Here is a 25,941-nt window from a genome sequence, read left to right as displayed (position 1 = left end):
AAAATCCGTCTGAGATTCCAATGTTTTGCGGGAATGCCATCCACACGTCCAAGTACTACATCCTCCCTCTTTCTTCGCTACTGCTTCAAATGAAGTTCATTGCGGTTCTTTTCTTCGCTGCTCTCGCCTTCGCTGCTCCTTCATATCCTGCGGACCATTCCACGGCTATTGAAGATGATGCAAGGCTGCTCCCGCTCTCCATGGATTACTTCTACAAGCACATAAAAGGATACGAACTCGGGAGCAACGATACTGCAAAGCTCTCACAACAGATTATTGGAGTTGCTGACGCATGCTATGACAAGCTTTTAACTACGGGAAACCTAACCACAGCAAACGCCAAGAACCTTTCGGAAATTTTCAAGGAAACCGAGGATATGACTACCTTGATTTCCAAAGCCCTTATTGAAAAAAGGCAGGATATATCCGAAGCTGCTGCTTGTCGTGATTTCGAGCGCTACCTCAAAGAAATTTACGTCCACTTGCACGAATTTTTCGATCTTGCTCAGAGATTGTGGCCAGTGAATAGGTTGCCCACTGCTGCACAGCAATACACGCCAATTCTTGAAATCCTGACCAAGGTACAAACGGAGTTCTCAAAAGAAAAATGCAAGGATGCTATAATTCCAACACTTACATAGCCGGCCCCGCCCAAACTCCATTCGTTTCTTGGACTGTTGGTATTCAAGCTCTTTTGTTGGAAAGAACTGCGCTGATGCTTGGGCATCGGGGCGGATTTACTTAGGGAACCATAGTTCCTAATCCTACCAAGAATGCAGTTAATTTCAAGGAGAAAACCGACGAAACTGGTTCAGATGGGACATAAAGAAAGAAGCCAAATCGACAGCCGAGCGTCACGAACGTCGGCTCCGTAAATACAGGCAGTAGCAAGCTGCGTGGCCGATATTACCTCGTGGATGATAGTAGCATCTGCTGTGGGATTGTACTCGGACTGGCATTTTGCTGACGTCGTGGCTGCAAATTGGGACGGCGAATATCGCTGCCGTAACTCGTCGACTGCCTCCCCCCTGACACAGTAACGTCCCATTAATTTACCAACTGTGATACGGAGGTGCCAAGGTATGCCACATCTGGCTTGTCTCACTGCGTCATGACTTTGTGGGACTAATATGAGCTTTTCAATGGGCACTTGACCTTTGAGGGAGTAATCTACAATATCTCGCAAGCCAAACATTGATCGAGTACAAAATTATTCATGCAAACCTCCTTCGGATGGGAGCACAAATACCCAAACTTCAGCGTTGGATAGACGAAAGCGCTGGAAATTACCTAAATTAGCGGCGGGGCTTGCAGCCTACTGGAGTTTACGACGAGGTTATAGTTGGTTAATCGGTGTCTTACATTTATTACTGACTTGGACGTTTTTGGACAAGCCTGTCCGGTGCTACAACAGTCTGCTGTCCATTGCTGCACATGTACTCTGTATATTGGTCAGGCTTAATCTATCCCATATATTCTAACCGAGGCCAATGAATGGGTAAGCTTCGTATTGAGTTGTTCCAACCTTTAGTGTGGCGACGGGATTATCAAGGTACGGAGGCTTCGTCATAGTATAGTCATGTTTCTTAGGCCGGTCAGGCTTAGCATATTGGCGGTGACACTCGAGGTAGAGCTTGCATTGCAGCTTGAGGCGTATGATGTTGCAGAACGGCAACCGCTATGCGAAATATAAATACGGGCGAGATGCTTAACGGCGTTGGCCCTGATATGTGTTGATGTACTCACGTCCGTGATTTGCTTCATTTGCTGCGACTGCCTGACGAGAGAATACGAGCACTTTCGTTGTCCTCTGCCAGACGGCGTATCAGTTCTACTTCGCCACTCCGGCCTTGTCCCAGCACTTTCTCCAGCATCTCTCCGTAATTCATTTCCGGAATGTATGTCTTGAAGTCGATCGCATTGGCGGTTGCTATTGCGCCTCTGCTTATTTCGGCCGATAACTTTCCTGGATACCATTCCTCCGGGCCAAGGAAGACCTTTGCAGTGAGGCAAGCTGCGGCCAATCCTTCGTCGCGATTCCTGAATGACAACTCCAAGGCGTTCGCCGTCAATGGAAAGGAGATTCCGGAGGTGAATTTTGACATTGGCGAATCTTATGCCGGCGTGCTGCCCATCTCTGACCGAGCGGGCGAGACGCGCAAGCTGTTTTTCTGGTTCTTCCCATCGGCCGCGCCCGAGGCCAGGGACGAAGTCGGCGTCTGTCTGGGTGGTGGGCCGGGCTGTTCCGGCTTGAAGTCCCTCTTATCCGCAAACGGGCCTTTCCTGTGGCCTCCCGGCGCCTTGGCACCGGTGAAGAATCCGTACTCCTTAAACCGACTCACGAATTTCGTCTGGATCGACCAGCCCGTTGGCACCGGCTTCAGCCAGGGCGAGCCCAGCATCACCAACCAGGAAGAGCTGGCCGAGCAGTTCAAGGGCTTCTGGAAGAACTTTGTCGATATCTTCCAACTTCACGACAGCAAGATGTACTTTGCCAGCGAGTCGTACGGCGGTACGTTCGTGCCACACATCGCCAACAGCTTTCTTGAATCGAATGACAGTAAATACTTCAACGTCAAAGGCGTCGCCATCAACAACCCCAGCATCGGCAACAACGCTTTGCAGATAGAGATGCCTGCTCTTCCATTTTCCGAGTACTGGTCCAATGTTCTAGGGCTCGACGAGCCCACGTTGGAAAAGGGCCGGCAGCGTGCGGAAGAGTTGGGATTCACCAGCTACATGAAGAAGTATTTTACCTTTCCGCCTCCCAAAGAGGAGTGGCCCCAACCTCCCTCCCCCAACAAGTCGACGCGGGACATCCTCGTCGGAGCCATGTACGCGGCGAACCCGTGTTTCGACGACTACAACATCATCCATCAATGTCCCACCCCATACAACCAGCTCGTCGGTGCGGGTGCAGACAAGGCCTCGGGCGGTCCAGCGTACTTTCAACGCGAAGATGTAAAGAAGGCCATCAACGCCCCTCCAGACGCCAACTGGACTGGATGCGCGCCCAAGGTCTTCGTCGGCCGCGACCGAAGCAGCTATCCTACTCTCGACGGCACGCTCGCCAACGTCGTGCACAAGACAAAGAACGTCATCGTTGGGTCCGGTGATCTCGACCTCGTCCTGCCCACGAACGGCACTCTCTTCGCGCTGCAGAACATGACTTGGGGTGGCGACAAGGGCTTCCAGAGGTTTCCCTCCACTCCCTTCTTCGTCCCTCAACACGGTGCCGACACTGGCGCCTACGGAAATTTAGGCTCCTGGAGCCAAGAGCGCGGGTTACCATTCTACAGCATCCGGCTGGCTGGACATAAGCTATCTGGGGGATCGGCCGGCGCAATATACCGTGTCATCCAGGTCATGCTAGGCCGCGTCAAGGACTTTTCCAGCCATTATCCTCTATTTTAGAAGCGTAAAGCGGAGTTTTCGCCATGTATTATCCAGTGCTATCATCTACTCACGTACCATTCTTATTCCTCATGGTGAAACCGCAGGCCTTTGTGATATCCGTGGCTATCCTATTGCTCACCCGCAGTTTCTTACCACGTTCCGCGCGTATATACAAGCCGAACCAATACAATGGCACTCCTGATTGACGGCACAATGATTTCCATTGCCATTGTTTGGTCATGGCCAAAAAATGGGCTACTGTTGGTTCGGTTCTGGGGGAAACTGGTAACAAGAGATCTCTTTCAATGAATCAAATTGGCACAAAGGGAGGAAAAGGAGGTTGCAGTAACGCGACCAACTTATCCCCTCTTCTTCGTAATAGTCTTGGTCACACTGCCTACGGACCAATTTGCCTTGGTCAATATACTTATACACACAGCTACATTCCCCTTTGCATTTCCGATTCAACAATCGATCGAATAAGATTCATCGTTACATCCTTGCTCGTTTGGATCGCTTCTGGTGTTGTAAGGGACGGTACATGAAGGAAGACGACCTTTCCTGGTCTGTTTTGTCCGCGCAAGAAGGCCATGCTAGAGTAGTATAGGTATTGGCAAAGAAAAATTTCTTTGTTGTAACTAGTGATCTTGAAGTCTATACCAGGCCATTGGTTGTCGGTTTCACCGCTTTCGTAAAATCGCTGGTATATATCCTCGAGGTCTAAATCCGTCTGGAGCTCGGCTGGTGGTTGTTGGCCGTGGTTCCATGCATTGCCTTGCCGATATTGACCATCAGGGCAAGAATCGTTGCCCACTTCCATCCAGTCGCAATTGCTGTTCGAATTGGCTCCGTTGGCTGAGCTGACACATTTGCAATTCGCATCCCTAAGTTTGTACCCGCTGCGAACGGCATTTTTCTCGAGCCGATACGTCGTCCTGGGTGCCCACATGCCCAGGTGAACAGCAATATCGACCTCGGGCCCCTTGCTTGGGTCCCAAATTGTCGGCACGAAGTTGTCTACGGCCTCGTAACTCACGGGAATCGCATCCGAGGGAACAAGGATTTTGACCCGTGGGATCGAGCTGTTGATGCCGACGGGCAGCTGGGAGGGGAGGCTTTTTGCAACCTCCCAGGAAGGGTTGATGACGGTATTGTTTGGCAAGCCCTAGGTCACGTCAGCAGAAGAACCCGAATTGAGCAAAGGATTCGACGTACATCAAAGCCGGTCACAAGAACTGTCAGCTCGTTCGACTTGTGTGCTTGCCGGGAAGCGCTAAAGCCCTTGGTGGTTGGACTGGCTGAAGTGCTTACGGCGAAGAGTCCAGGAGCCACGATGACGGAGAAACGCATGGTGGACAATGTGAATAATGGCAACGGGGGTGTAGTTGTAATGTATATGTTTGTATCGATATGGCATAAATAATGTGCTCCTGGCCTGTTGATGTTTGCCGTCGTCCTATGCTAGTTTCTGGGTTCCCTTGCAATGTACTGTAGTATGGACGTAGCATGAATATATATATATATGCTACATATATGATATATATATATACATGTAAAGGAATCGAGTTGGCTCATGAACCCACGGTGCAGGTAGGACATTACTACAGCCTCTCATCGGATGGAACTATTAATAGCCCCTGTCCAATGGTTGTATAGAAATCTGCAGCAACATGACGACGAACGATCTTGCGCAGATTCACGCCCCTATTCATGCACAAAATACCAACGTTAGGGTAGATGAAGTAGGTGATCTAATAATAGCCTCTACGTAGAACTGAGTAAATTGTGTATGCATTTACCTGCATGAATCATTATCGAGAGCCCATAATGGTACGACCCTAGTTGGTATTGTCGTCTCCCACAACGTTCCGCCGCTAACATCGTGGCGCCTATGTCGCACCAAGCAACTAGGGCATATCAATAGGATTTCCACGGCGGGGGGTCAGCTATGGCAGTGAATCAAGCAACCGTGTACGCATTTGCGCTTATTTAAGCGGATCTTTTGGCCACCGAGTCTTGTTGGACAGCATCAACGGCAATACCCGTATAATCTCCAGCAATGGTATTACTCTATTTCAGCACTCTGGCAATCCTAAGCCCTACATCTCGGGTCTCAACAGCCCGGGTCTCGACAGCTTCAGGAATAATACGGAGCCCGCAGTAAGTATGCTTTGGACGCCAGGGACACCTTTGGCGTTATTCGCAAGACCTGAATTGTACACCGACATTCAAGTATCATGTCTGCGCGGATGTCATGTCACAGCGTAATTGGAGAGTTATCATCGCTTTCCCTTGACACATTCCCTCGTCCTCGTGCGATCAATCATAGTAATCAGAGGATACATTCAGGACAAAACATGCCATCAGACGAGGCACGGAAAAAATCATGTGTGCTTTGGGGTCTGGCCTGTTATACTCTGCTCCTGGCTTCTCTTTGGCTTCCCACTCGGTTGATCAAAGGATCACAGCCTCACCCGGCTTTTGAAGAAGCGATCAGTCCGCACCGTGCCTGGCCAAGGATGGCTTTCTTTGGCTGGGCCGTGTTGGACACTGTCCGTACGATGTTGTATATGCGTGTGCGGCGGACTACATTTACCTCCCACAAACGCCGAGTCAGTTGCCAGATGCCAGTACCTAGAAACAGTGATGACTTGCGATCACGGCCAACACGCGCTGTAAGCAAGTCATGATGATAAAAATAGGTTTCATGGCTAGCCGCAGCACACTTCGCGAACTGTAAATATCATTGCCTGGGAGTTGCTCCATGTGGCATCACGGTTTACTCGAGTACCTGCTCAAGGTACGGAATTACCACCACGACGCACCTTGAGAGCCGTCGATTCCGTCACAAGCCATTTCTAGGGCGTCATTCAAGCGTGACGTGCTGGTACAATGTGACAGAGGCGGCAAAAGAATTTCCCCTATTCGTTGTAGACCGACTCACGGACGCTCCATGACTTGACCACGAATACACGGTCAATGTTTCAACGCTGTCAGCACATCCAAGCATCAATATCCGAATTGGTTACTATGAAACGAATTGATACGATGTGCAACCGTTCAGTAGAATCCTGCTACTGCTCTGTCGGTACAGACAGTAGAATCCTGCTACTGTTTTGTCGGTACAGATAGAAAACCGCCACACTCGTGCTCGACGCGCCCGTTCCATCAATGGACCCTCGCCGACATTGTAAAGGCATCCTCACGCCGGCAATGCTTCGTCCCGGGGAGCTGGACCTGGTCCGCCGGAGATTGGGCTGCTTGGATCAAACGAAGGTGTTTGAGCCAAGATTTGTCCGGGCCCAAGGCCGCCGGCAAGGCCGCGTGCCCCATCGAGGCCATTCACACCCGAGCTCGCATCAAAACTGCCCGGAAACCCAGCGGCAAGTCCTGGGATTCCGGCCGCGCCGGGGACGTAGGGGGGAGGATCGAAGCCGGGCATGGTGGGACAGCTGCATGGACACAGGCAACCTTTTGGAGATTCACCGGGAGGAGGGGGGCTCCCACCAGCGGGACGGTTGCCGTCAAGACCGGGCATGCCGCCCGAAGGATGGCCATCATTCGGACGGGGTTTGCCTTTGGGGCCACTTGCAACGCCATCAGGGGCTCGAGCACCGTCGACACTACCCTGCTTCCCGGCTCGGAACGTCGTCCAATGGCTCTTCATGCGGTTGACTTGACCAATCGTAAACTCCGTCGGGCATGGGCTGGGCCCCGAATCGCTTCAGTCTCGACAACGCAGGCGATCAAGAAGTGGGAAGGACTCACAAGCTGGAATAGTCCATGAAGTTGTGAATAGGATCGGTAAACTGCAGGCTGCATGAGTGACGAGGTTGCACCGGGCATCCAACAGTTGGTTCCCTCTGCGGAGGCGTGTCGGAAACAAAGTCACCCCCGTTCGGGTCGCACGGATCAAGGCCAAATACCCCCCTCTCAAAAGTGTGCATCAAGCCGTTCCAGTGGCCAATCTCATGGGTCGTGACTGAATGTTCGTCGTCCAGGACGCTCGTCAAGATGATGCAGCCGTCCTTTACGAACAGTACTTCATCCGGCGTTGATTGTGGCATCGTGCTTGAGCCCATTTTGATGGAACCAGGAGCATCTAGAGCGTCCCTGGAAAGGTGAGCGACGTAGTAAAGATTGAGATCTCCGTTAGCCGCCCCGACGCAGGTGCCCCTTCATGCCCATCTCATCCCCGAGAGTAGACCACAGCGCATTTTGTTGATAGTCGATGTCTTCAATCTTGAAGGAGAATCCGGTTTGAGAATAGTGCTGATTTGTCCTCTCAATCTCCTTGCGAATCACATCCTCCTGCCGGTCGTCAGTACAGCTGCCGTGCCTTGGCGGAGGAATGGCAGCACCATACACTGACGTAACCACCCTCGACATCTTCCGACTTGTAGACGACATGAATGTAGGTCGAAACCTCGACAGTAGATGCCTCAACCTGTCTGCGCTCGTTCATGGATGCTTCACGCGCGACCAGCGATTTGGAGAGCGTCATGAAATCGTCGGACGGAGGAGAGGCGCCGCAACGAAAGAGGTCCTGCCTCGGGCCCAAGGAGGCCGCCATGGCCGTCACAAGCCCGCAGACGACAGCTAGGAGCTTCATCAGCATCGCGCGAGCTGGGTCGAAGAAAAGAAGGTAAAGGAAAGAAGAGAATTGCGAACCAAACTGTCACCCAGGCTGAACGGAGATTTCTGCTTTCTCTGCACCGACGGCGACCTTTTGTAGGCATGAGGAACGCGACATGCTCGGCGGCCGTCGTACCTGGCACGGGTGAGTCTGACGGAGTCTGCTTGTCGAAACGTGAAGCTGAATAGTGGAAGTTGTCGATTCCAAATTGCCGGAGGCGTGTGTATGCAAGCCTTGGCGATGGATGGAGCCTCGGTCCAACTGCCTGCCTGCATCTTTCCTCGACCCGACCGTGGGCTATCCCCGGTCAAAGTGCATGCATTTTCTCCCAAGAGGCTCGGCGTTCATCAATGCTGTCCTCGTTGCATCCCCCCCCCCTTCATTACACCTCGTGGAAGCTGATGCTATAGCGGCACGCTCACTCTCGATTCTACGCAGATTGTCAACGTCTCCTATCCCGAGCGCTTGTGGTTGTCGCGCTCTCGCGAGGGTATCCCAAGCTCGGATTAAGCCGGTGGGCACCAATGCCATGGATGACCACAAACGGTTACAGAGCGTTGAGTGTTTCAAGTACATTAGGAGTCGATAAACCCCTCCATCGCGGCGAATCTTCAGCTCATTGGCAGGCGTCGTCGAACAAGGTGAAATGATGAGGAAATTTTTGTGAATTCATTCCTATGCTTTTGGCTCGTTTTACGCTTCGGCCAGCTGTCGTTTGAGGCATCTTGCTTATGCCGGTCGATGCTTGGTCGTCTGCGTGAAACCCACGACACAACCTTGTTCGAGGGCGACGTAAAATAAGCAGCGTAATTCCCTCATCACGTTCGTAACCATTCCCTCTTCATCAAGACGGACGTATCCAATATACAGCATACCATGCCGATATGCAAATGACAACGTTGCCTGCTGCATCTTCCGACGCGATTGTTGCCTTCACTCGCCTGTTCGGTTCTCGGCAACGAACCGAGATACCTTGGCTGTCCCGACACGCTGCCACCCCAGGCCATCTATTCCTCGCACGCCGATTGGGGTCGAGTTATTCCACACCGTCCTTGCCGTTCGTCCATCGTGGTACGCGGCCGGCGATGCGGGTCTGGTTCGCGGACAGTTCGGAATGGGGCGCAGGGTAGGCTGCTGTCGATGATGGGAAGCCATTCCGGACAAGGTCATCGGCCTCGCATGCATCATGGCGACCACCCGTGGCCGGCCTCCTACGGTCCATGGCTAGGATCCGGCGTCCACTCCCGGTCCACGGTGCAAGTTTTCATCGTCTCCACGCAGGTTCCCGGTCGTCTCGGTCGCGACGCGTCGGGAAGCGCGAGGTTCGTCATCATCAGGCTACGCATGCAGCGGCATCATGTTCTCGTCGGCGATCCACTTCTCGAGCAGCCGGGCCAGCCCGTGCTTGGTCTCGGTAAAGACGTGCTGCCAGCCAAAGGTGGCGAGGTTGCCTCGGCCGCCGCCGAGCTCGTCGATTTCCGACCGGCTCTTCTTCCACATGTCGTGAAAGGGCTGGGCGTGGAGGTGAGGCGGAAGCCGGGCCAGCAGCGTCCCGATGACCTCGTCCTCGGGCCTCGCGAGGAAGGGCTCGACGGGAACCGAATAGGACCTGTGGGCGGCGAAGAAGGCCCTCGCGATGCGGTCGTGATCGGCGCGTCGGATCTGCGACTGGTGGGCTCGGTACTCGGGGCAGGCGTCGTCGCGATGCGGCCTCGAGGTGGGCGGGGCGCATCCTTGGGCGGCCAGGACGCGATCGACAAAGGCCGTGGCGGGGCCGCGGATGCTGTTTCCCATGACGACGATGTGCGGCGAGACGTCGTCGTCGTCGTCGGCGAGGCCCTGGACGTCGGTCTCGTCGAGGCTCCAGTGGACGCGGGCGGCGGACTCGGGCGAGGAGGCGTCGGGGACGAGACGCAGACGGCACCTCATGACGTGGTAGTGGAAGCCTGGCGGCTCCGTCAGCCGTCGGGTCGCTCGGCAGAGGGGGGGGGGGGGGGGGGCGTCGTCGGCGGAAGCCGAGGGGGCATACCTCGGGAGCAGAAGTGGCGGTCGACGAGCAGCACGTCGCTGTGCGTCGTCGCCCATAGGTGACGCAGGAGGACAAAGGCCGGGTAGCAGGCGGCGGCGACGATGCCTCGGTCGGCGGTTTCCATGGACGAGCGAACCAAGCTACCTCGACGTCAGCGGAACGAAGGCTCCCCCTCGGCCGGCTCCCTTGGGGGTTCTCACGTCGAAGGGACGGAGCTCGGCGAGAGCTGGTTCGACAGCGAGTGAAGCCAGGCGCAGCTGAGCTTGGACATCCAGACCTGGAGGGACATGAGCTCGGAGCGGATGCGCGTGCACTTGGCCGCCTGGTAGGCGTCGTTGCTCATGTCCCAGTACGGCTCGATGAGGCGGTATCCCTCGTCCGAGGCCCACTCGGGACGCAGGCGGCAGGCGCCGCCGAGGGGGCCCATGATGAACTGCTTGTACTTGGAGAGGGCGTGGCAGTAGACGAGGAAGCGGAGCAGGACGCCGCGGTTGCGGAGGTTCCAGGCCACCTTGGGGCAGTCGTCGAGGCGCGAGGAGGAGGGCGGCGAGGCGAAGGGGCGTCTCTGGTCGAGCCTCGGCTTCGAGGCTGGGCGGGGGGCGTCAGCACGGCGGTGGCGAGGCCGTCGGGTCGGGGGGCGGCGACGTACCGGCGTGGTGGTCGGAGCCGGCGAGGACGCGGACCATGTGCTCGGTGGTGTCGTGCTTGAGGCCGAGGCCGAGGTCGCGCGGGTCGGCGCGGTGGCGGGACAGCCTCGAGCACATGTCCTCGGCGGCGCGGCGGAGGGTCGAGAGGCGGGCGTTGGCCTCGGCCATCCAGGGCGGCAGCGACGACGGCGCGGGCGAGGCGGCCATCTCGGCCTTGCAGGAGAGGAAGAGCTCGCGGAGCATGGTGGCGCGCAGGTGGCAGCCGGCCTCGCCGACGTGGGCGTCGAACTTTGTGAAGCGGGACATGCGGTCCTCGAGCAGCAGGCCGGCGAAGGTGTCGAGGGCATCCTGGGCGTCGGCGGCGGCGCGGACGACGTCGGTGAGGACGGTGCAGTAGGCCCTCCGCTTCCGCAGCGCCGGCGAGGCGAGGGCGGCGGGGAGGATGAGCGTCGTCATCGGGCCGTGCGTGGGCGGGCGGGCGAGGGCGGGCGGGCGAGGGTGCGGAGGACCGACGATGCGGAGGATCGACGATGCGGAGGATAGACGATGCGGAGGATCGACGATGCGGAGGATAGACGATGCGGAGGATCGACGATGCGGAGGATAGACGATGCGGAGGATCGACGATGCGGAGGATAGACGATGCGGAGGATCGACGATGCGGAGGATAGACGATGCGGAGGATGGACGAGTGCTGCTCGTCGTCGAGGCGAGGCGAGCCGAGGGGAGGGCGGCTTCTAAATGGCCGCGGCGGGAGCGTGGTCGGAGGCGAGGGGAGGCGAGGGGAGGCGACGATACGAGCCGTGCACAATTGTGCGGGTGCTGGGCGGCGTGCCTTGGCATCGTCGGCCTACTGGATCGCGACGAAAGCTTCGCACGCCCTAAAGTACATGACGCGATCAGCAGCGGCCGATGGGTCTGCCTCGCCCGCGAGGCCGGCGGCCAGAGGTGCACATACTTGCTTGACTTGCTTGCGGGCGGCAGCTTGTGGAGGCGAGCCCACGGACACAGGCCACGGCCGCAGGCACCCGCGAGCAGGTAAGTAAGTAAGTACTTACTGTACAGCAATTACACTCGCCGCCTGCTGCATCGAAGCAAATTGAAGGCACCTGGATGGGTCTCGAAAGGATGCGGATACGCAACGGGCGGTACCCGTCGTCGAGGGGGGTCTCTTCCGGCCGTGCTGAATCCAGTTCGGCGACGGCCTCATTCGCCGCGGACCCTGTCGCCATGTGCCGTAGGTGCAGTGCTAGCTTCAGGCGAAAGTCAAACTAAGAGGAGACGAGCGAGTTTGGCGCGTCGGCGGATGCAACGGAGCCGGCGTGAAGCATATCGATGCGATGCCGTGCATGAAACGTCGACGGCAGGACTCGAGGTGCCCATGCCTCTCTGGTTTTCTCGTCGCCTCCCCTCCTCTCTCCTTGTCGCCCCTTTTCACTCTTTCTCCCGCCTTCTCCCGCCTTCTCCCGCCTTCTCCCGCCTTCTCTCGCCTTCTCTCGCCTTTTCTCCCTCACTCTCTCCTTCTCTCTCGATCGGTGTGCCTCGCGCGCTCCTTCTTTTTTTTTCTTCAAAGAAACGGTACGTACTCTGTACGGTACGGAGTAGTTGTAGCTGTACGGAGTACGGAGTAGAGTACTTGAGTAAGTACAGTACATGTACGGAGTACTCCGCACCGTATTTACCGTCGGCGGGACTCTGCAGGTACATGCAGGACAAGGACTTGCAGTGGACTTGCAGTAGCTGTACTTACTTGCATGTACACTTGCACCTAGTTGGATGTTGATGCGGCTTGCATTACCTGCATGTGTACGGAGTACTTGGGGAGTCCCGACGGCAAAGTCGATTTTACAGGACGGAGTACTGACGGAGTGCTGGACGGAGTGCTGGACGGAATGCGGGACGGAGTGATGTACGGAGTGCTGGACGGAGTGCTGGTCGGAGTGCTGGTCGGAGTGCTGGTCGGAGTGCTGGATGGGGTGCTGTACAGTGCAGAGTGCTGGACGAGGTGCTGTACAGAGTGTAAGTACTTGCTTGTGAAAGTACTATAGGCGTGGGTACAGGTACAGCACCAGCACAAGTATCGGTGCAAGGACTTGTCAACATACAGTACCCGCCATTCCCTGCAGGCACCGAGATGGTATTAGGTGTGCGCTTCCAAGCACGACAAGTACTTTGTTCTCCGTACCTCGTGTACTTGCATGTACTTGCTTGTCGTGCTCGGACGCGACGGCAAGTCCGGGTTGGTTGTGGCGATCGGACCCCCTGCGGTGAACTTGTGGGGAGCGATTACTAGATACCCTTGCTCGCACGTGAATGCGCATGTGGAGGCATGCTGTACGGGGTTCATTACAAAGTACGAGTCCTCCTCGTACGAGTGCGTGGATGGAGTACGGAGTACGGCGTACTCGTATGTGGACGACCGCATGTGCTGTATCGGCACGTACTCTGTACAGACCAGCGTCACAGATATTCCCTATTATTAATTTCTCCACGCGAGCATCCGGCAGACCAAAACGAGGTGGGTCCATGCCACTCCAGCGCTTGCAGCGCTCGCGCATGCGCTGCCAGTACTGTACTTACATGTAATTACAGCAAGCGAGTAATTGGGTGCAGGCACAGAGTACTAGGTACATGTGCACAGCTGCCTGTACTTGCGGAGCACTGCGCCTATGGCAGTACCCACGAGCTTTGCATTTGGCGGGAAACCCTGCACCTTACTTGGCATCATTATTACTACTCCGTACGGAGTGCACGACGTACCTACAGTACCGTACACGAGACAAGTTGCGCTACAAGTGCTGGTTCGTGGTTCGTGGTTCCGAGGGCCCCTCCCCCGTAGAATGAAGTCGTTCCAGAGGTCGGTGCAAGTGTGCTGGTGAAGCAGGCAAGCGATGGTTGATAATACTTGCAAGTACTATGTAGCTGTACAGGTACATGGCTGCAAGTACGGAGTACATGTACTGTAGCTGTGCTGTACGGAGTGCTTCGCCCACCACCATGTGCCGTACTGCTGGCGCTGCAAGCACGAGTGCAAGTACCTATCCCTTGCTGTGCACCCAAGTGCTTGTAGGTGTAGGCGTGCATGTAATGGTTTGCAGAGTACAGTACATGCGCGCTGGACATGCGCATCAGCTAATTACAGCGCTCACATGCGCAGGCGCTGCACATGCCGCGCCTGTCCCCTTGGGCGGTCGCCCAGCGGGGGATGACGTCTCGGCAAGCAGGAGGGTGTCGTCGACCGTCGCCCGAGGCACGAGCGCTTCGAGCCGACCCATCTCGGTCGGCGTTGGATGGCACGATGCACGTGGAAGAAGCAAAGGCCAGCGGCGCAGGCAAAGCCGCTGCACGATGGAATCGCATCGCCGGTACGGATCACGGCCGTCGCGGCATGGAGGAAATGCGTCGGCGGCACAGAGCACTTGCAGTTGCACTTGCAGGGAGGGAAGTGCAGGTACTGTACTTGTGCGTAGCAATGACTTGCAGTTGCATCTGCTGTACTCCGTACTGCAAGTACCGAGTACTCAAGTAGTTGCAAGGACAGTACTTGAGTGCGTGCGGACATGCACCGAGCACACCACTCTCAGTACGGAAAACACCCCTAGTAAGTACTTGCATGTAAGTACCTAAGTATTATTGTACTGTAAGTACTTACGGTACTGTATTTGGTTGCATGCAAGCAGCACATGCAAGTGCTTGCTTGGAATACCTGCACCTGCTTCCCTGCTCAGTACAAGTACCCCGTATGCTGCACATGCACGTGCGGAGAACAAGTACCAGTACGTGCACACTTGCCGCCGCAGGTACACGCGGGAATACGGGGCGATGCCGTGTATTAATGGCCAGCATCATCTTCCCTCCCCTACATGTGCAGCGGGTAGCGTAGCATCGCCCACCCGGTAAAAGTTGGCCGACGGGTAGGCACGCGGCGGTGGGTGCGTCGGCATCCCTCCATTGGGGAGGTGGGCAACCTCGACGCAACGCCAACCACGGCTCGTGTCGGCCAACTTTCTTTGCCGAACAAGTGGCAAAGGCAGATTGTTGGCCGGCCTAGGTGGGGAAGCCGTGCCGGGCAGGGCAAGACCAAACGAGCAGTGGCGCCAGTACGGAGTAAGTACGGACAAGTACAGTATCAATATTACCGCACAGTACAGTACGTTCGCCCACATGTACGCCTACTTGCAGGGGCAACCAAGTTCTGCAAGCACTGTACGGAGTACTTGGGTGCTGTTATTCCGGAGTACTTACTTGCTGTCCTCCGTACACATGCTTGTTCTCCGTACTCCCTGCTTCGTGCAGTACACCTGCTCACACCTACAGCACCTACAGTACAAGTACTGACTTGCTCACTTGTCCGCCCACGGCCAAGTGCCTGCGTAGCAGTGCATCACCCACGTCGCAGCGCAGCGCCCACGTCGCAGTGCATCGCCCACGTCGCAGTGCATCGTACATCACGGCGCATCGCGTACGCGTGCATTTGCCGCTGCATGTCCGGCGCAAGGTGACATGCCTGATCGGTCGTGCGAGTGCCTGTGCCGCCACACGCACGCAATTGATCGCGGCCGCGGAGCAGACGCGCAACCTGCTCGCCCCTCCGTACCGGTACGAGCGAGCGGGCGCAGGCGTGCTCTTCGTCGCGAGTGCTTGGCAGATTGGGCCAGAAGGATTCTCCCCTCCCGAACCTTCTGGAAGCCAGCGCCAGCACGGCCGTGTGAAGCGGCATACGACCGCCAGAGACGTCGCCCACAACGCTCCGTACAGATGTCGCATTCAACCCCGCGTGCTCGCGCTTGCACGTGCGACGATTACTTGCGTCGGGGTGCATCGTCGGCGCAAGTGCTTACTCGCATCATCATTTGCTGCCGAGCGTACCGTGGTTGTGGGTGGGTGGCCGTCGTCAGCACGCCCGCCTCGCCCGCGTGCCGTGCTTGCACAGCAATACTTACTTGCCCGCGTTCCCGTGCTTGTACAGTAATACTTGCCCGCGTACCGTGCTTGTTCTTGCTCGCAAGTACTTGCGTATCGAGCCGTTCACCAACGGTCCATCGGTTCGCCGCCCGCACTCCATTGGCTCGCAGGGCCTCGTCTCCGTTGGCCTTTTATCCAGTTCCTGAGCCTGCTTTGGGACGTACCGGGGAAGCGTGCAGAGTACTCCGTACAGCTGCAGTGCAGTATATTGGTGATGCCATTCCATACTGCAAAATGCAGGCGTAAGTACAGTACTTGAACGTGCAGGCCAGGTGCCCCGTGCAAGGAGGCGACGCCAGGCAAGTACCTACTTACGTAAGAAGACGGAGTGCTGTACTGTAGGGAATACTCCGTGCGCGCGCAGCAATTACTGCGCTGTACGGGCTGAACCCAACAGGTACGCTTGGCCTCGAAGCTGTACGAGAATTCCATCCCCAAGTACTGAAGACTGAGGCACACTACTCGCCATGCTCTTGTACGAAATGAAACTACAGTACTCCGGACATGTAAATTAATACTCACGGTACTGTACGTGCTGCACTTGCTCCTACCGGTGCTGCACGAAAGAGTACTTACGACCATCCGTACTATAGGTACTGGTAAATGTACTTGCAGTGCTCTACTTATATTATGTAATTACTCCCTTTGCACCAAGCTCCTCATACTGTACAACAGTACCGGTGCAACGAACTTGTACTTGCTTGTACTTGGGTGTAATTACTTGCTGTCCGTGCGAGTAATAATACTTGCATCTACATCTATTCGCATCGGCATTTACTTGCTGCACTCTGCACTTGCCGTCTGTGCCTCTATTCTTCGTGCCACCTGCCAATGCTGCAGATGACGACATTCCGAGTGCGCAGCACCTCATGGCACAAAGAGTGTGCCGATGCGGGGTTTTGATGCTCCGTTCCCCTGCCCTGCAAAGGCAACGTATCCAAACCTGCCGACGTCTCCACGCGTGAACCAGCAGAGCGTGAATGTGGACGTCCGTCCCTACGACACGGCAGATGGGCGAGCACCACACGACGAGCTACGACCGTCGATGCACCCTGCTCGTTGCATCGTACGACAGCCGGTGCCCGCCGCGGCATCCGACGCGCTCCGCCGGCGACCTGGCCCTCCGCCGAGGACGAGCTCGCCACCCACGACGCACGCCTGCATGCCGGAGCAGAGGCTCTCGGCCGCGGCATGAACTGCTTGCGTCTGTACCGGTACGTGGCGTGCCGTCGTCCTCGTCCTCGCACTCACGCGTGCTCCTCGCAGTCCATGACGAAGAGGCGAGCACGTCCCCCGAGAGCGGCTGCCCATGCTCCGCTCGCCGCGGCGGAGTGGCCGCTTGGGTCGAGGTGCCTGCCCGAGAGTGCCGTCTTCGTGCCGGCGCCATGCGTTTGATGCTACTCTGGTGAGAGGCGGCATTCGAGATGGCCATTCGGAGATGGCGGATCTTGATCCTTGCCTGGCCGTGCATCGTCCACGATGCCGCGTCCTTCACGTTTCATGCGGCAATACGACGACGAATCCGTCATCCTCTCGTCGATGGACACTCCTGCTTTCTCACCACGGCAAGCAACCTACGGCACGCAGGCACCGCACCGCACCGCACGGTAGTGGTGCATCCAAGCAAGCATGCCGACCCATGCACGGAGCACGAGGGCCTCAAAGGGCACCGGCTCGGCTGCGAGCTCTAGCCCCGAGCTTGATCAACCGTGCAGCTACTGTACGTGTGCAGACTATGACTGAGTAATTACAGGCATTGTTAATAACAGTCATCATAGCTACACCCTCGAGGAATGCCCGGAATTACCAGAGGCTTTCCCACCACGACGGTGAAAAGTACGGTAATTACACCGATGACCCGAGTACCGAGTACGACGGGATGATTCGGTTCGACGCCTCGCAACCCATGCTGATCCAAGGATGGTGCAGGTAATATTCATACTTGGTGCCTGCGGTGCGACTCTGATGCCGTGGCATTCATGCCCAAACGTGTGCCGTCGGTACACGGTACATGCACCCAAGTACCTGTACAGTGAGTACTTACTTGCACCACCTGCTGGCACGGCACGCGGGGCCGTTGAACGGCGGGTCCATCTTGCAGCTAATCATTTAAAGGGAGTGACCGCTAGGACTGGCCACCGACACTGACCGCTCTGGCTATATGCCAGCGACCGGCGACCAGCGACCGCCATGAGCCACGAGCCATTACTAGCCACCATCCATCACTAGCCACCGACCATCACGAACCACGAGCCAGCACGAACCACCAACAATCTCGAACCACCAACCATCTCGAACCACCGACCATTACGAACCGCCGGCCACGAACCACCGTTTCCCTGCCCATCGTCCACCGTCTCCCTACCCGTCGTCCACCATCTCCCTGCCCATCGTCCACCTTCTTGCTGCCCATCGTCTACCGTCTTGCTGCCCATCGTCCACCGTCTTGCTGCCCATCGTCCACCGTCTTGCTGCCCATCGTCCACCGTCTTGCTGCCCATCGTCCACCGTCTTCCTGCCCGTCGTCCGCCGTCTCCCTGCCCGTCGTCCGCCGTCCACCGTCCACCACGCCGTCGCCGTTGTCATGGTGGCATCGGCCAGTGAGCGGGACGAAGAGGCCCTTCGTCGTGCCGTCCAGTGCACGCCCATCATCGACAACCATGCTCATCCCCTCCTGAGGCGAGACGCCATGGGCCGGCGCCCCCTGCTCTCCGTCGCCACCGAGGCCCACGGCGAGGCTCTCGACGCGAGCAGGACTGGCCTCGCCCACTTTCGGGCCGTGAGGCAGCTCGCGGACGTTCTCGGCTGCGAGGCCACGTGGGAGGCCGTCGCCGCCGCCGTCGCCGGGAAGCGCGAGGGCCAGCACGACGCCTGGCTGCGAACCTGCCTCGCCGGCATCCAGTGCGTCCTGGTCGACGACGGCCTCGACGACGGCGACGCCGAGCCGTACCACCATTTCGACCGCTTCACGCCCTGTCCCGCGAGGAGGATCGTGCGCATCGAGCAGCTCGCCGTCGCCCTCGTCGAGTCCGCCTGCACCTCCTGCCCCGCCGACGGGGACGCCGACGAGGCCTTTCGGACCTTTGCGCGCCGCTTCGACTCGGCCCTCGCCGACGCCCTCGCCGATCCCGTCGTCGTCGGCTTCAAGTCCGTCATCTGCTACCGAACCGGCCTGGCCATTCCGCCGACGCCGGATGCCGACCTGGCCTCGGAGGCCTTTCGGGAAATCTTTCGCCGACGGCACGCCCCCGACGCGGAGCCCTTTGCGAGGGTCGACCACGCCGGCCTCAACGAGTATCTCGTCCACCGTCTGGCCGCCGTCGTGGCCGCCGCCGACGTGAAGAAGCCGATCCAGTTTCACACGGGCCTCGGCGACAACGACATCACCCTGTCGTCCTCGTCGCCCTCCCACCTGCAACCCTTCATCCGCCGGTACCCCACCGTGCCCGTGGTCCTCTTGCACTCCGGCTACCCCTTCGTGCGCGAGACGGGATACCTAGCGACCATGTACGAAAACGTCTACGCCGACATCGGCGAGGTCTTCCCCTTCCTGAGCCGCGACGGCCAGCGGGGCGTCGTGAGGCAGATGCTCGAGCTGTGCCCCTCGACGAAGATGCTGTGGAGCACCGACGGCCACTGGTTCCCCGAGACCTACTACCTCGCCGTCGTCCAGATGCGCGAGGTGCTGGCCGCCGTCCTGACGGAGCATCTTCGCGCTGGCGACCTGAGCGGCCGGCAGGCCGTGCGGCTCGTCGAGGACCTTCTCTTCCACAACGCGAATCGCCTGTACGGCTTGCGGCTTCAACCGAGACCGACGGGCCTTGCCGTGCCCGTCGGACGCGAGACCTCGATCCTCTGCGAGATGCGGCGCCTGCAGCGCTCCGTGCGCTTTCTGCGCGTCTGCTGGAACGACCTGACGGCGACGACGCGCATGCGGTCCATCCCCGTGCGGCGCGTCATATCCATGCTGGAGAGCGACGAGGAGCTCTCCTTTGGCGTGACGAGGGGCGTCCTGGGCATGATTCAAAACGACGGCCGCGTGCCCGGCGTCGACGCCGTCGGCGAGTGGCGACTTCATCCAGACTTTGGCAGCCTTCGCGAGGGACCGAGGGCGAACCACGCCACCGTCATGGCCGACTTTCGCGAGGAGGACGGCTCGCCCGTTCTCCTGTGCCCCCGGACGCTGCTCCGCAACACGCTAGCCTTGGCCGACGCCGCCAAGCTTTCCTTCACCGTCGGCTTCGAGATCGAGGTGGTCATCCTCCGTCGCACCGATCGGGGGTACGAAGCCCTCCACGGCCACGGCCATGCCTACTCGGCCTCGCGGGCCATGGATCACGACGTCGCCGTCGCCGTCGTCGAGAGTGCCGTCGAGCAGCTCGAGGCCGCCGGCATCCACGTCGAGATGGTGCACCCCGAGGCCGCCACTGGGCAGTACGAGGTCGTCCTGCCCAAGGCGCCGCCGCTGGAAGCCGTCGACAACCTCCTTCTCGCCCGCAACGTCATCTCCTGCTGCGCGACGGCCCGAGGGTACCGGGCGACGCTGCACCCGAAGCCCTTTCCTGACGGTTGCGGAAGCGCGAGCCACCTTCACATGTCCATGGCGTCTCCCGACGGTTGTCCCGCGTCGCTCTACGAGTCGTTCTACGCCGGCGTGCTCCACCACCTGAGGGCCGTCATGGCCTTCACCTGCAGCAACCTCACGAGCTACGAACGAATCCGCGATCGCTCCTGGGCCGGCGGAACCTGGGTCGCGTGGGGGACGCAGAACCGCGAGACGCCCCTGCGAAAGATCAAGGGTGGTCACTGGGAGCTGAAGTGCATGGATGGCCTGGCGAATCCTTACCTCGCCGTCTCCGCCGTCATCGCCGCCGGCCTGGACGGCGTCAAGAGCCGCATGGACATGACGTGGCGGGACTGCACCGAGGAGCCGAGCTTGCTCGGCGACGGCGAGAGGGCGCGGCTCGGGATAACGACGACGCTCCCGTCGAGCCTGGAGGAGGCTCTTGCCTCGCTGCAGATGGATACGATGCTGTGCAGTCTCCTCGGCGAGGAGATTGTCGAGAGGTACGTGGCGATCAAGAGGGCCGAGATTGCGCTGATGCAGCCGATGGACTACTGGACGCGTCGGGAGTGGGTAATCGAGCGATATTGACGAGCGTGACCATGAATCTCCCTCACGCCCGCCGTGCATCGCGTCGGTCCGAGGCCCAAAGCTGCCATGCCATGTCTGGACACTTGGGTGCGTAGATTCAGATGTATTAAATAGTTGGAGCTACGAGCATGGTCGTCAGACGGCACGCGGCGTGCCGGAGTTGGTTGTTCCGGCGGGTGGGTCCGGCTCACCGTCAGTCCACGGTTGAGCGTGACGAAACGAAGCAGCCAAGGATGAACTCGACACCAACACAACACTACACAACACAACACAACACAACACACCTTGTCGTCGGCATCCAACGAAATGGCCGTGCCATGGCACGAGTAGGCATCACGGATCCCCGCCGCATCGATGACCCTGCGACGGATGACGCGAAGCTCCGCGCGGCAGACGACGGCAAGGACGCAAACGGTCCAGGTCGACGAGGCGCGTCGACGCAACGGTGACGACGACGACGAGATGCACGCTGCCGAGGAAAGGGATCGTGACTTTGAACCGGCGGCGAGTCCCCGACCGACGAAGAGACGCAAAGCGGCGAAATCGAGCGCAAAGAATCAGGCCCGCGACCACCACCCGTGGTTGTCGGATGAGCATGGACAAGAGACGGAGACACGACGCGACGCCTGCGTGCCCCCCCTCCGTCGGCACTCGATCGACTACCACCGACCTCTCCTACTGAGCAAGCACCAAGGGTTTCAAGGTCGCCGTTCGCTGCTGTCGTGGTTCGACTCGGTCAGCTCGACGCGAGCGATGCCCTGGCGGAAGCCGTGGGTCAACCCGAGCCTCTACGCCGACGCGGACCTGCTGCGGCGGACGCTCGAGAAGCGGGCGTACGAGGTTTGGATCAGCGAAATCATGCTGCAGCAGACGCGCGTCGCCGTCGTCATCGACTACTGGAATCGCTGGATGGCGAGGTGGCCGACGATCCGAGACCTCGCCCGCGCCGACGCCGACGACGTGCTGGCCACGTGGCGCGGGCTGGGCTACTACAGCAGGGCCACTCGCATCCACGAGGCGGCCAGGCTCGTCGTGGACGACGACGAGCTGCGAGGTCTGCTGCCGAGCACCGCCGCGGCGCTCGAGGCACGCGTGCCGGGCGTCGGCCGCTACACGGGAGGCGCCATCTCGTCCATCGTCTTCGGCAGACCGGAGCCCATGGTCGACGGCAATGTGCTGAGGGTGCTGAGTAGGCAGCTCGGCATCCATGGCAACATCAAGACGGACAAGAAGGTCGTCGACGCCATCTGGGCCGCCGCCGACGCCCTGGTCAAGGCCGCCGCCGCCGACGACGAACTCGAGCCGCCCAACGACAGGCCGGGACGCTGGGGCCAGGCTCTGATGGAGCTCGGCAGCACCGTGTGCACGCCGAGGCCGAACTGCTCCGCCTGTCCCGTCACGGCGACCTGCCGCGCCCACGCCGAGGGCTTGGCGTCGGCGAACGAGCAGGGCCGGACGACCGTCGACATCGAGGACCTCTGCGCTCTCTGCGAGCCATTCGAGGAAGCCGACGGCGCCGAAGACGTCGGCATCGCCCGTGCGCCGCCGCCATCCTCCAAGCCGGCGACGGCGAGGACGCGAGCTTCCTCGCGGCAGACGACGCTCGCAGACTTTGCCTACAAGCTGCCGAGCCGCGCACCACGGGCCCCCCGACCGGAGGCGGCCGACGATGCCGCGCACGAAGTCGCCGCGCGCCACGCGCAAAGGTTTCCCGTCAAGGCGACGAAGAAGGCGGTCCGGTCGGAGGAGACGGTCGTGTGCGTCATCAGGCGTCCCGACGGACGCTACCTGATCCAGCGCCGACCGGAGAAGGGTCTGCTGGCGAATCTGTGGGAGTTTCCCAGCCGCGTCCTCGATGACGCCGCCGAGGCGACGGCGGAGCGGAGGGTCGAGTTGGCCAAGGAGCACGCGTCGCGTCTGCTGCCGGCGAAGGTCGAGCACGTCGGCGCCCTCGGCAGCGTTCCCTGGCTGTTTTCCCACCTCAGGCTCACCATGCACGTCCACCTGCTTCTCCTCGACGCCGAGGACGAGGACGACGCATCCGTCGACGTCGCGAGGGAGGAGACGGGTCGGCCGGTTCGATGGAGCGACGGCGTCGACGACGAGTCGATGGGCACGGGGATGCGCAAGTGCTGGGCCTTGGTGAAAGATCACGGTCCGTGACGCCGCGGGCATGCGCAAGTGCTGGGCCTTGATGAAGGATCACGGTCAGGGACGTCGCGGGGAGCTGCCGGTCGTGTGGACGGCTTCCCGACGGTGATTATGGTCCAGGCGCCCTCGAGGCAAAGTCGTGGGTTATGGGAGGAGCAGACGCCGTCGAGACAACATCGCCCGGTGGGTGATGGGAGGAATATCGAGCTCGCCGCGAGGCGGCAACCGCCCCGTCATGAACAAGTACCGTTCTCCATGTACCATCTGCTAGCGGTGGGGTGGTCAGGTACGTACTTTGCGAGGTCGGTACCATGGCGGCGCAAGTATAGGCGCCCTGAGCGCTACCGCACGGTACCTAGTTTGGTTGTACCGGCCATATGCGTACCGGGTGCTCCGTTTCCGTCCAAGTCCTCGCTCTCGGACACCCACGTCGTGAAGTCGTCGAGGCTCGTGGCCTCATCGCCGCTCCTCCATCTCCACCAAAGCACCTCCGTCCGTACCTCGTTCTCGACGGCGCCGCCCTCTTTGCATCCGCCGGCACCTCGTCTCACGCTCCGACGGAGTGCTCACCTCCACCGACACGCCGAACCTGCCGCAGCGCCGCGGCCACGACGCAGACGCCCGCCGTTGCCGGTGACATTCGCCGGCGGGGAGCTTCACGACAGCTTCGATCCGCCGAGACGTGCTCGGCCGACTCCTCGGCCGCGTCGCAACCATGAGCGGCCTCGACGCGCCCGCCATCGCGGCGGCCTACGACGCGGTGCGGAACGACAAGGACGAGACGACCGACTGGCTGCTCATCTCGTACGCCGCGGCGACGGGCAACGAGCTCACGCTAAGCCAGACGGGCACGGGGGGGCTCGCGGCGCTCGCTGCGGCGCTTGACGACTCGCAGGTGCAGTACGGGTACGTGCGGGTCGAGTACGCCAACGACGCCGAGAGCAAGCGCGTCAAGTTTGTGCTCGTCGTCTGGATCGGCGAGCGCACCAAGGTGATGCGCAAGGCGCGCGTCAGCGTCGAGAGCGGCGACGTCAAGCGCGTCCTGGGCCACCACAGCATCGCCATCACCGCCAGCGACCGGTCGGAGCTGAGCGAGAAGGGCGTCGTCGCGCGGCTGCGAAGCGTCGGCGGCGCCGACTACAACGGGGGGCGGGGGTAGTCGGGGGCGGACCGAAGACCTGAGAAGCTCGAGATTGGCCTGTCCGAGGCTGGCGTGGACATGTCGGGGATCCTTTGGGCGTCACGGGACGAGAGGCCGGAGTGGACATGTCGCCGGGGATCCTTTGGGCGTCGCGGGACGAATAGGCAACGACGCAGGAAGCATGGGCAGCTGTACACGTACTCGGCCACGAACGACAAATGACAAGTGCCACGAGAGGAAAGGTTTCCGAGCGCGTCGCCGGGATGCAGGTGATGTGTCGTTGATGCTTCGCCCCTCTGTGCTCGACGGCCAACCGCCACAAGAGTGGCCTCTTGGCGACCGGGCTCCGAGGATGTGTCTTGCAAGACGGAATGCGGCATGCTCGGCAGCTGCTTTGCTCGTCACGTACATGCTGCGTCGTCCACGTGTTTGCCATGCTGCTCGTGTCGTGTTGCAGCCGGCATGTCGTCTTTGGTCCCCTTATCGGGCAGACGGAGCCTTGGCCGACGCAAGAGGCGTCCTTGGATGGGCGATTCGCATCAAACCTGCAAAGATCGATGGCTGCAGCATCGATGGCAGCACCGTCGAATCTTCGGAGCAACAGGCCACACGGCCAGGCAAGTCCTTCATGGACGATGCTAAGGCATCAAACCCGCAATGCATCCATGGCAATACCGTCGAGTCTTCCGAGCAATAGGAAACACGGCCAGGCTGGTCCTTGGAAGCTGGTCAATGGATGGGCGATTCAAAGGTATCAAACCGGCAGCAGCGATGGCAGCGATGGCAGTACTTTCGATGGCAGCGATGGCAGCACCTTTGAATCTTCCGAGCAATACGCAACATGGCCAAGCTGGTCCTTGGACGCTGGTCCTTGGATGGGTGATTAGAAGGTATCAAACCGGCAGCAGCGATGGCAGCGATGGCAGCGATGGCAGTACCGTTGAATCTTCCGAGCAATAGGCAACATGGCCAAGCTGGTCCTTGGATAGGCGATTCGAAGGTATCAAACCCGCAGCATCGATGGCAGCTCGAATCTTCCGCCATAGGCACCATGGCCAAGCTGGTCCTTGCACGGGCGATTCGAGGGCATCAAACCCGCAGCATCGATGGCAGCGATGGCAGCGCCGTCGAATCTTCCGAGCAAGAGGCAACACAGCCAAGCTGGTCCTTGGAAGCTGGTCCTTGCATGGGCGATTCGAAGGTATCAATCCCGCAGCATCGATGGCAGCTCAAATCTTCCGCCATAGGCACCATGGCCAAGCTAATCCTTGCACGGGCGATTCGAAGGCATCAGGCCCGCAATGCATTGATGGCAATACCGTCGAGTCTTTCGAGCAATAGGCAACACGGCCAGGCTGGTCCTTGGAAGCTGGTCCTTGCATGGGCGACTCGAAGGTATCCAACCCGCAATCGATGGCAATACCGTCGAGTCTTCCGAGCAATAGGTAACATGGCCAAGCCAGTCCTTGCACGGGCGATTCGATAGTATCAAACCAGCAAAGCATCGATAACGGCACCGTCGATAGCAGTACCGTCGAATCTTCGGAGCAACAGGCAACACGGCTAGGCTGGTCCTTTGCTTGGGCGATTCGATAATATCAAACCAGCTGAGCATCGATGGCAATACCGTCGTCGAGTCTTTCGAGCAACAGGCAACACGGCCAAGCTGGTTCTTGGAAGCTGGTCCTTGCACGGGCGCTTCGATAGTGTCAAACCAGCAAAGCATCGACAGCAATACCGTCGTCGAGTCTTTCGAGCAATGGGCAACACGGCCAAGCTGGTCCTTGCACGGGCGATTCGATGTGTCAAATCAGCAAAGCC

General features: G+C 59.1%; 9 protein-coding genes across 9 annotated transcripts; 5 read left to right on the top strand and 4 right to left on the bottom strand.

Annotated features, from left to right (window-relative positions):
- Positions 1 to 20: 20 nt before the first annotated feature.
- Positions 21 to 641, top strand: DCS_03340 (uncharacterized protein; the record flags this gene model as incomplete). The annotated part of the gene is made up of 1 exon (XM_040800661.1): positions 21 to 641. One exon carries the CDS (start codon positions 21 to 23, stop codon positions 639 to 641), a length of 621 nt encoding a protein of 206 aa, XP_040655694.1.
- Positions 642 to 1,896: 1,255 nt separating this feature from the next.
- Positions 1,897 to 3,414, top strand: DCS_03339 (serine carboxypeptidase; the record flags this gene model as incomplete). Its single annotated transcript, XM_040800660.1, has 1 exon — positions 1,897 to 3,414. One exon carries the CDS (start codon positions 1,897 to 1,899, stop codon positions 3,412 to 3,414), a length of 1,518 nt encoding a protein of 505 aa, XP_040655693.1.
- A 421-nt stretch (positions 3,415 to 3,835) lies between these two features.
- Positions 3,836 to 4,746, bottom strand: DCS_03338 (uncharacterized protein; the record flags this gene model as incomplete). The annotated part of the gene is made up of 2 exons (XM_040800659.1): positions 3,836 to 4,561; positions 4,612 to 4,746. 2 exons carry the CDS (start codon positions 4,744 to 4,746, stop codon positions 3,836 to 3,838), a joined length of 861 nt encoding a protein of 286 aa, XP_040655692.1.
- A 1,852-nt stretch (positions 4,747 to 6,598) lies between these two features.
- Positions 6,599 to 7,478, bottom strand: DCS_03337 (uncharacterized protein; the record flags this gene model as incomplete). Its single annotated transcript, XM_040800658.1, has 2 exons — positions 6,599 to 7,103; positions 7,165 to 7,478. The coding sequence occupies 2 exons, from the start codon at positions 7,476 to 7,478 to the stop codon at positions 6,599 to 6,601; spliced, it is 819 nt and encodes a 272-aa protein (XP_040655691.1).
- A 70-nt stretch (positions 7,479 to 7,548) lies between these two features.
- DCS_03336 (uncharacterized protein) lies at positions 7,549 to 8,014 on the bottom strand (the record flags this gene model as incomplete). The annotated part of the gene is made up of 2 exons (XM_040800657.1): positions 7,549 to 7,707; positions 7,763 to 8,014. 2 exons carry the CDS (start codon positions 8,012 to 8,014, stop codon positions 7,549 to 7,551), a joined length of 411 nt encoding a protein of 136 aa, XP_040655690.1.
- A 1,356-nt stretch (positions 8,015 to 9,370) lies between these two features.
- Positions 9,371 to 11,551, bottom strand: DCS_03335 (uncharacterized protein; the record flags this gene model as incomplete). Its single annotated transcript, XM_040800656.1, has 4 exons — positions 9,371 to 9,978; positions 10,062 to 10,201; positions 10,262 to 10,649; positions 10,711 to 11,551. 4 exons carry the CDS (start codon positions 11,549 to 11,551, stop codon positions 9,371 to 9,373), a joined length of 1,977 nt encoding a protein of 658 aa, XP_040655689.1.
- A 6,706-nt stretch (positions 11,552 to 18,257) lies between these two features.
- Positions 18,258 to 24,138, top strand: DCS_03334 (uncharacterized protein; the record flags this gene model as incomplete). The annotated part of the gene is made up of 6 exons (XM_040800655.1): positions 18,258 to 20,799; positions 20,943 to 21,154; positions 21,222 to 22,983; positions 23,041 to 23,265; positions 23,388 to 23,612; positions 23,660 to 24,138. The coding sequence occupies 6 exons, from the start codon at positions 18,258 to 18,260 to the stop codon at positions 24,136 to 24,138; spliced, it is 5,445 nt and encodes a 1,814-aa protein (XP_040655688.1).
- A 391-nt stretch (positions 24,139 to 24,529) lies between these two features.
- Positions 24,530 to 24,817, top strand: DCS_03333 (uncharacterized protein; the record flags this gene model as incomplete). Its single annotated transcript, XM_040800654.1, has 1 exon — positions 24,530 to 24,817. One exon carries the CDS (start codon positions 24,530 to 24,532, stop codon positions 24,815 to 24,817), a length of 288 nt encoding a protein of 95 aa, XP_040655687.1.
- A 354-nt stretch (positions 24,818 to 25,171) lies between these two features.
- On the top strand, positions 25,172 to 25,606 carry DCS_03332 (uncharacterized protein; the record flags this gene model as incomplete). The annotated part of the gene is made up of 1 exon (XM_040800653.1): positions 25,172 to 25,606. The coding sequence occupies one exon, from the start codon at positions 25,172 to 25,174 to the stop codon at positions 25,604 to 25,606; it is 435 nt and encodes a 144-aa protein (XP_040655686.1).
- Positions 25,607 to 25,941: the final 335 nt, after the last annotated feature.

The sequence above is a fragment of the Drechmeria coniospora genome, chromosome 02, assembly GCF_001625195.1.
Source record: "Drechmeria coniospora strain ARSEF 6962 chromosome 02, whole genome shotgun sequence".
Lineage (NCBI taxonomy): Eukaryota > Fungi > Ascomycota > Sordariomycetes > Hypocreales > Ophiocordycipitaceae > Drechmeria > Drechmeria coniospora.
The sequence above is the reverse complement of the archived record's forward strand: the minus strand, read 5'-3'. Positions and strand labels throughout refer to the sequence as shown.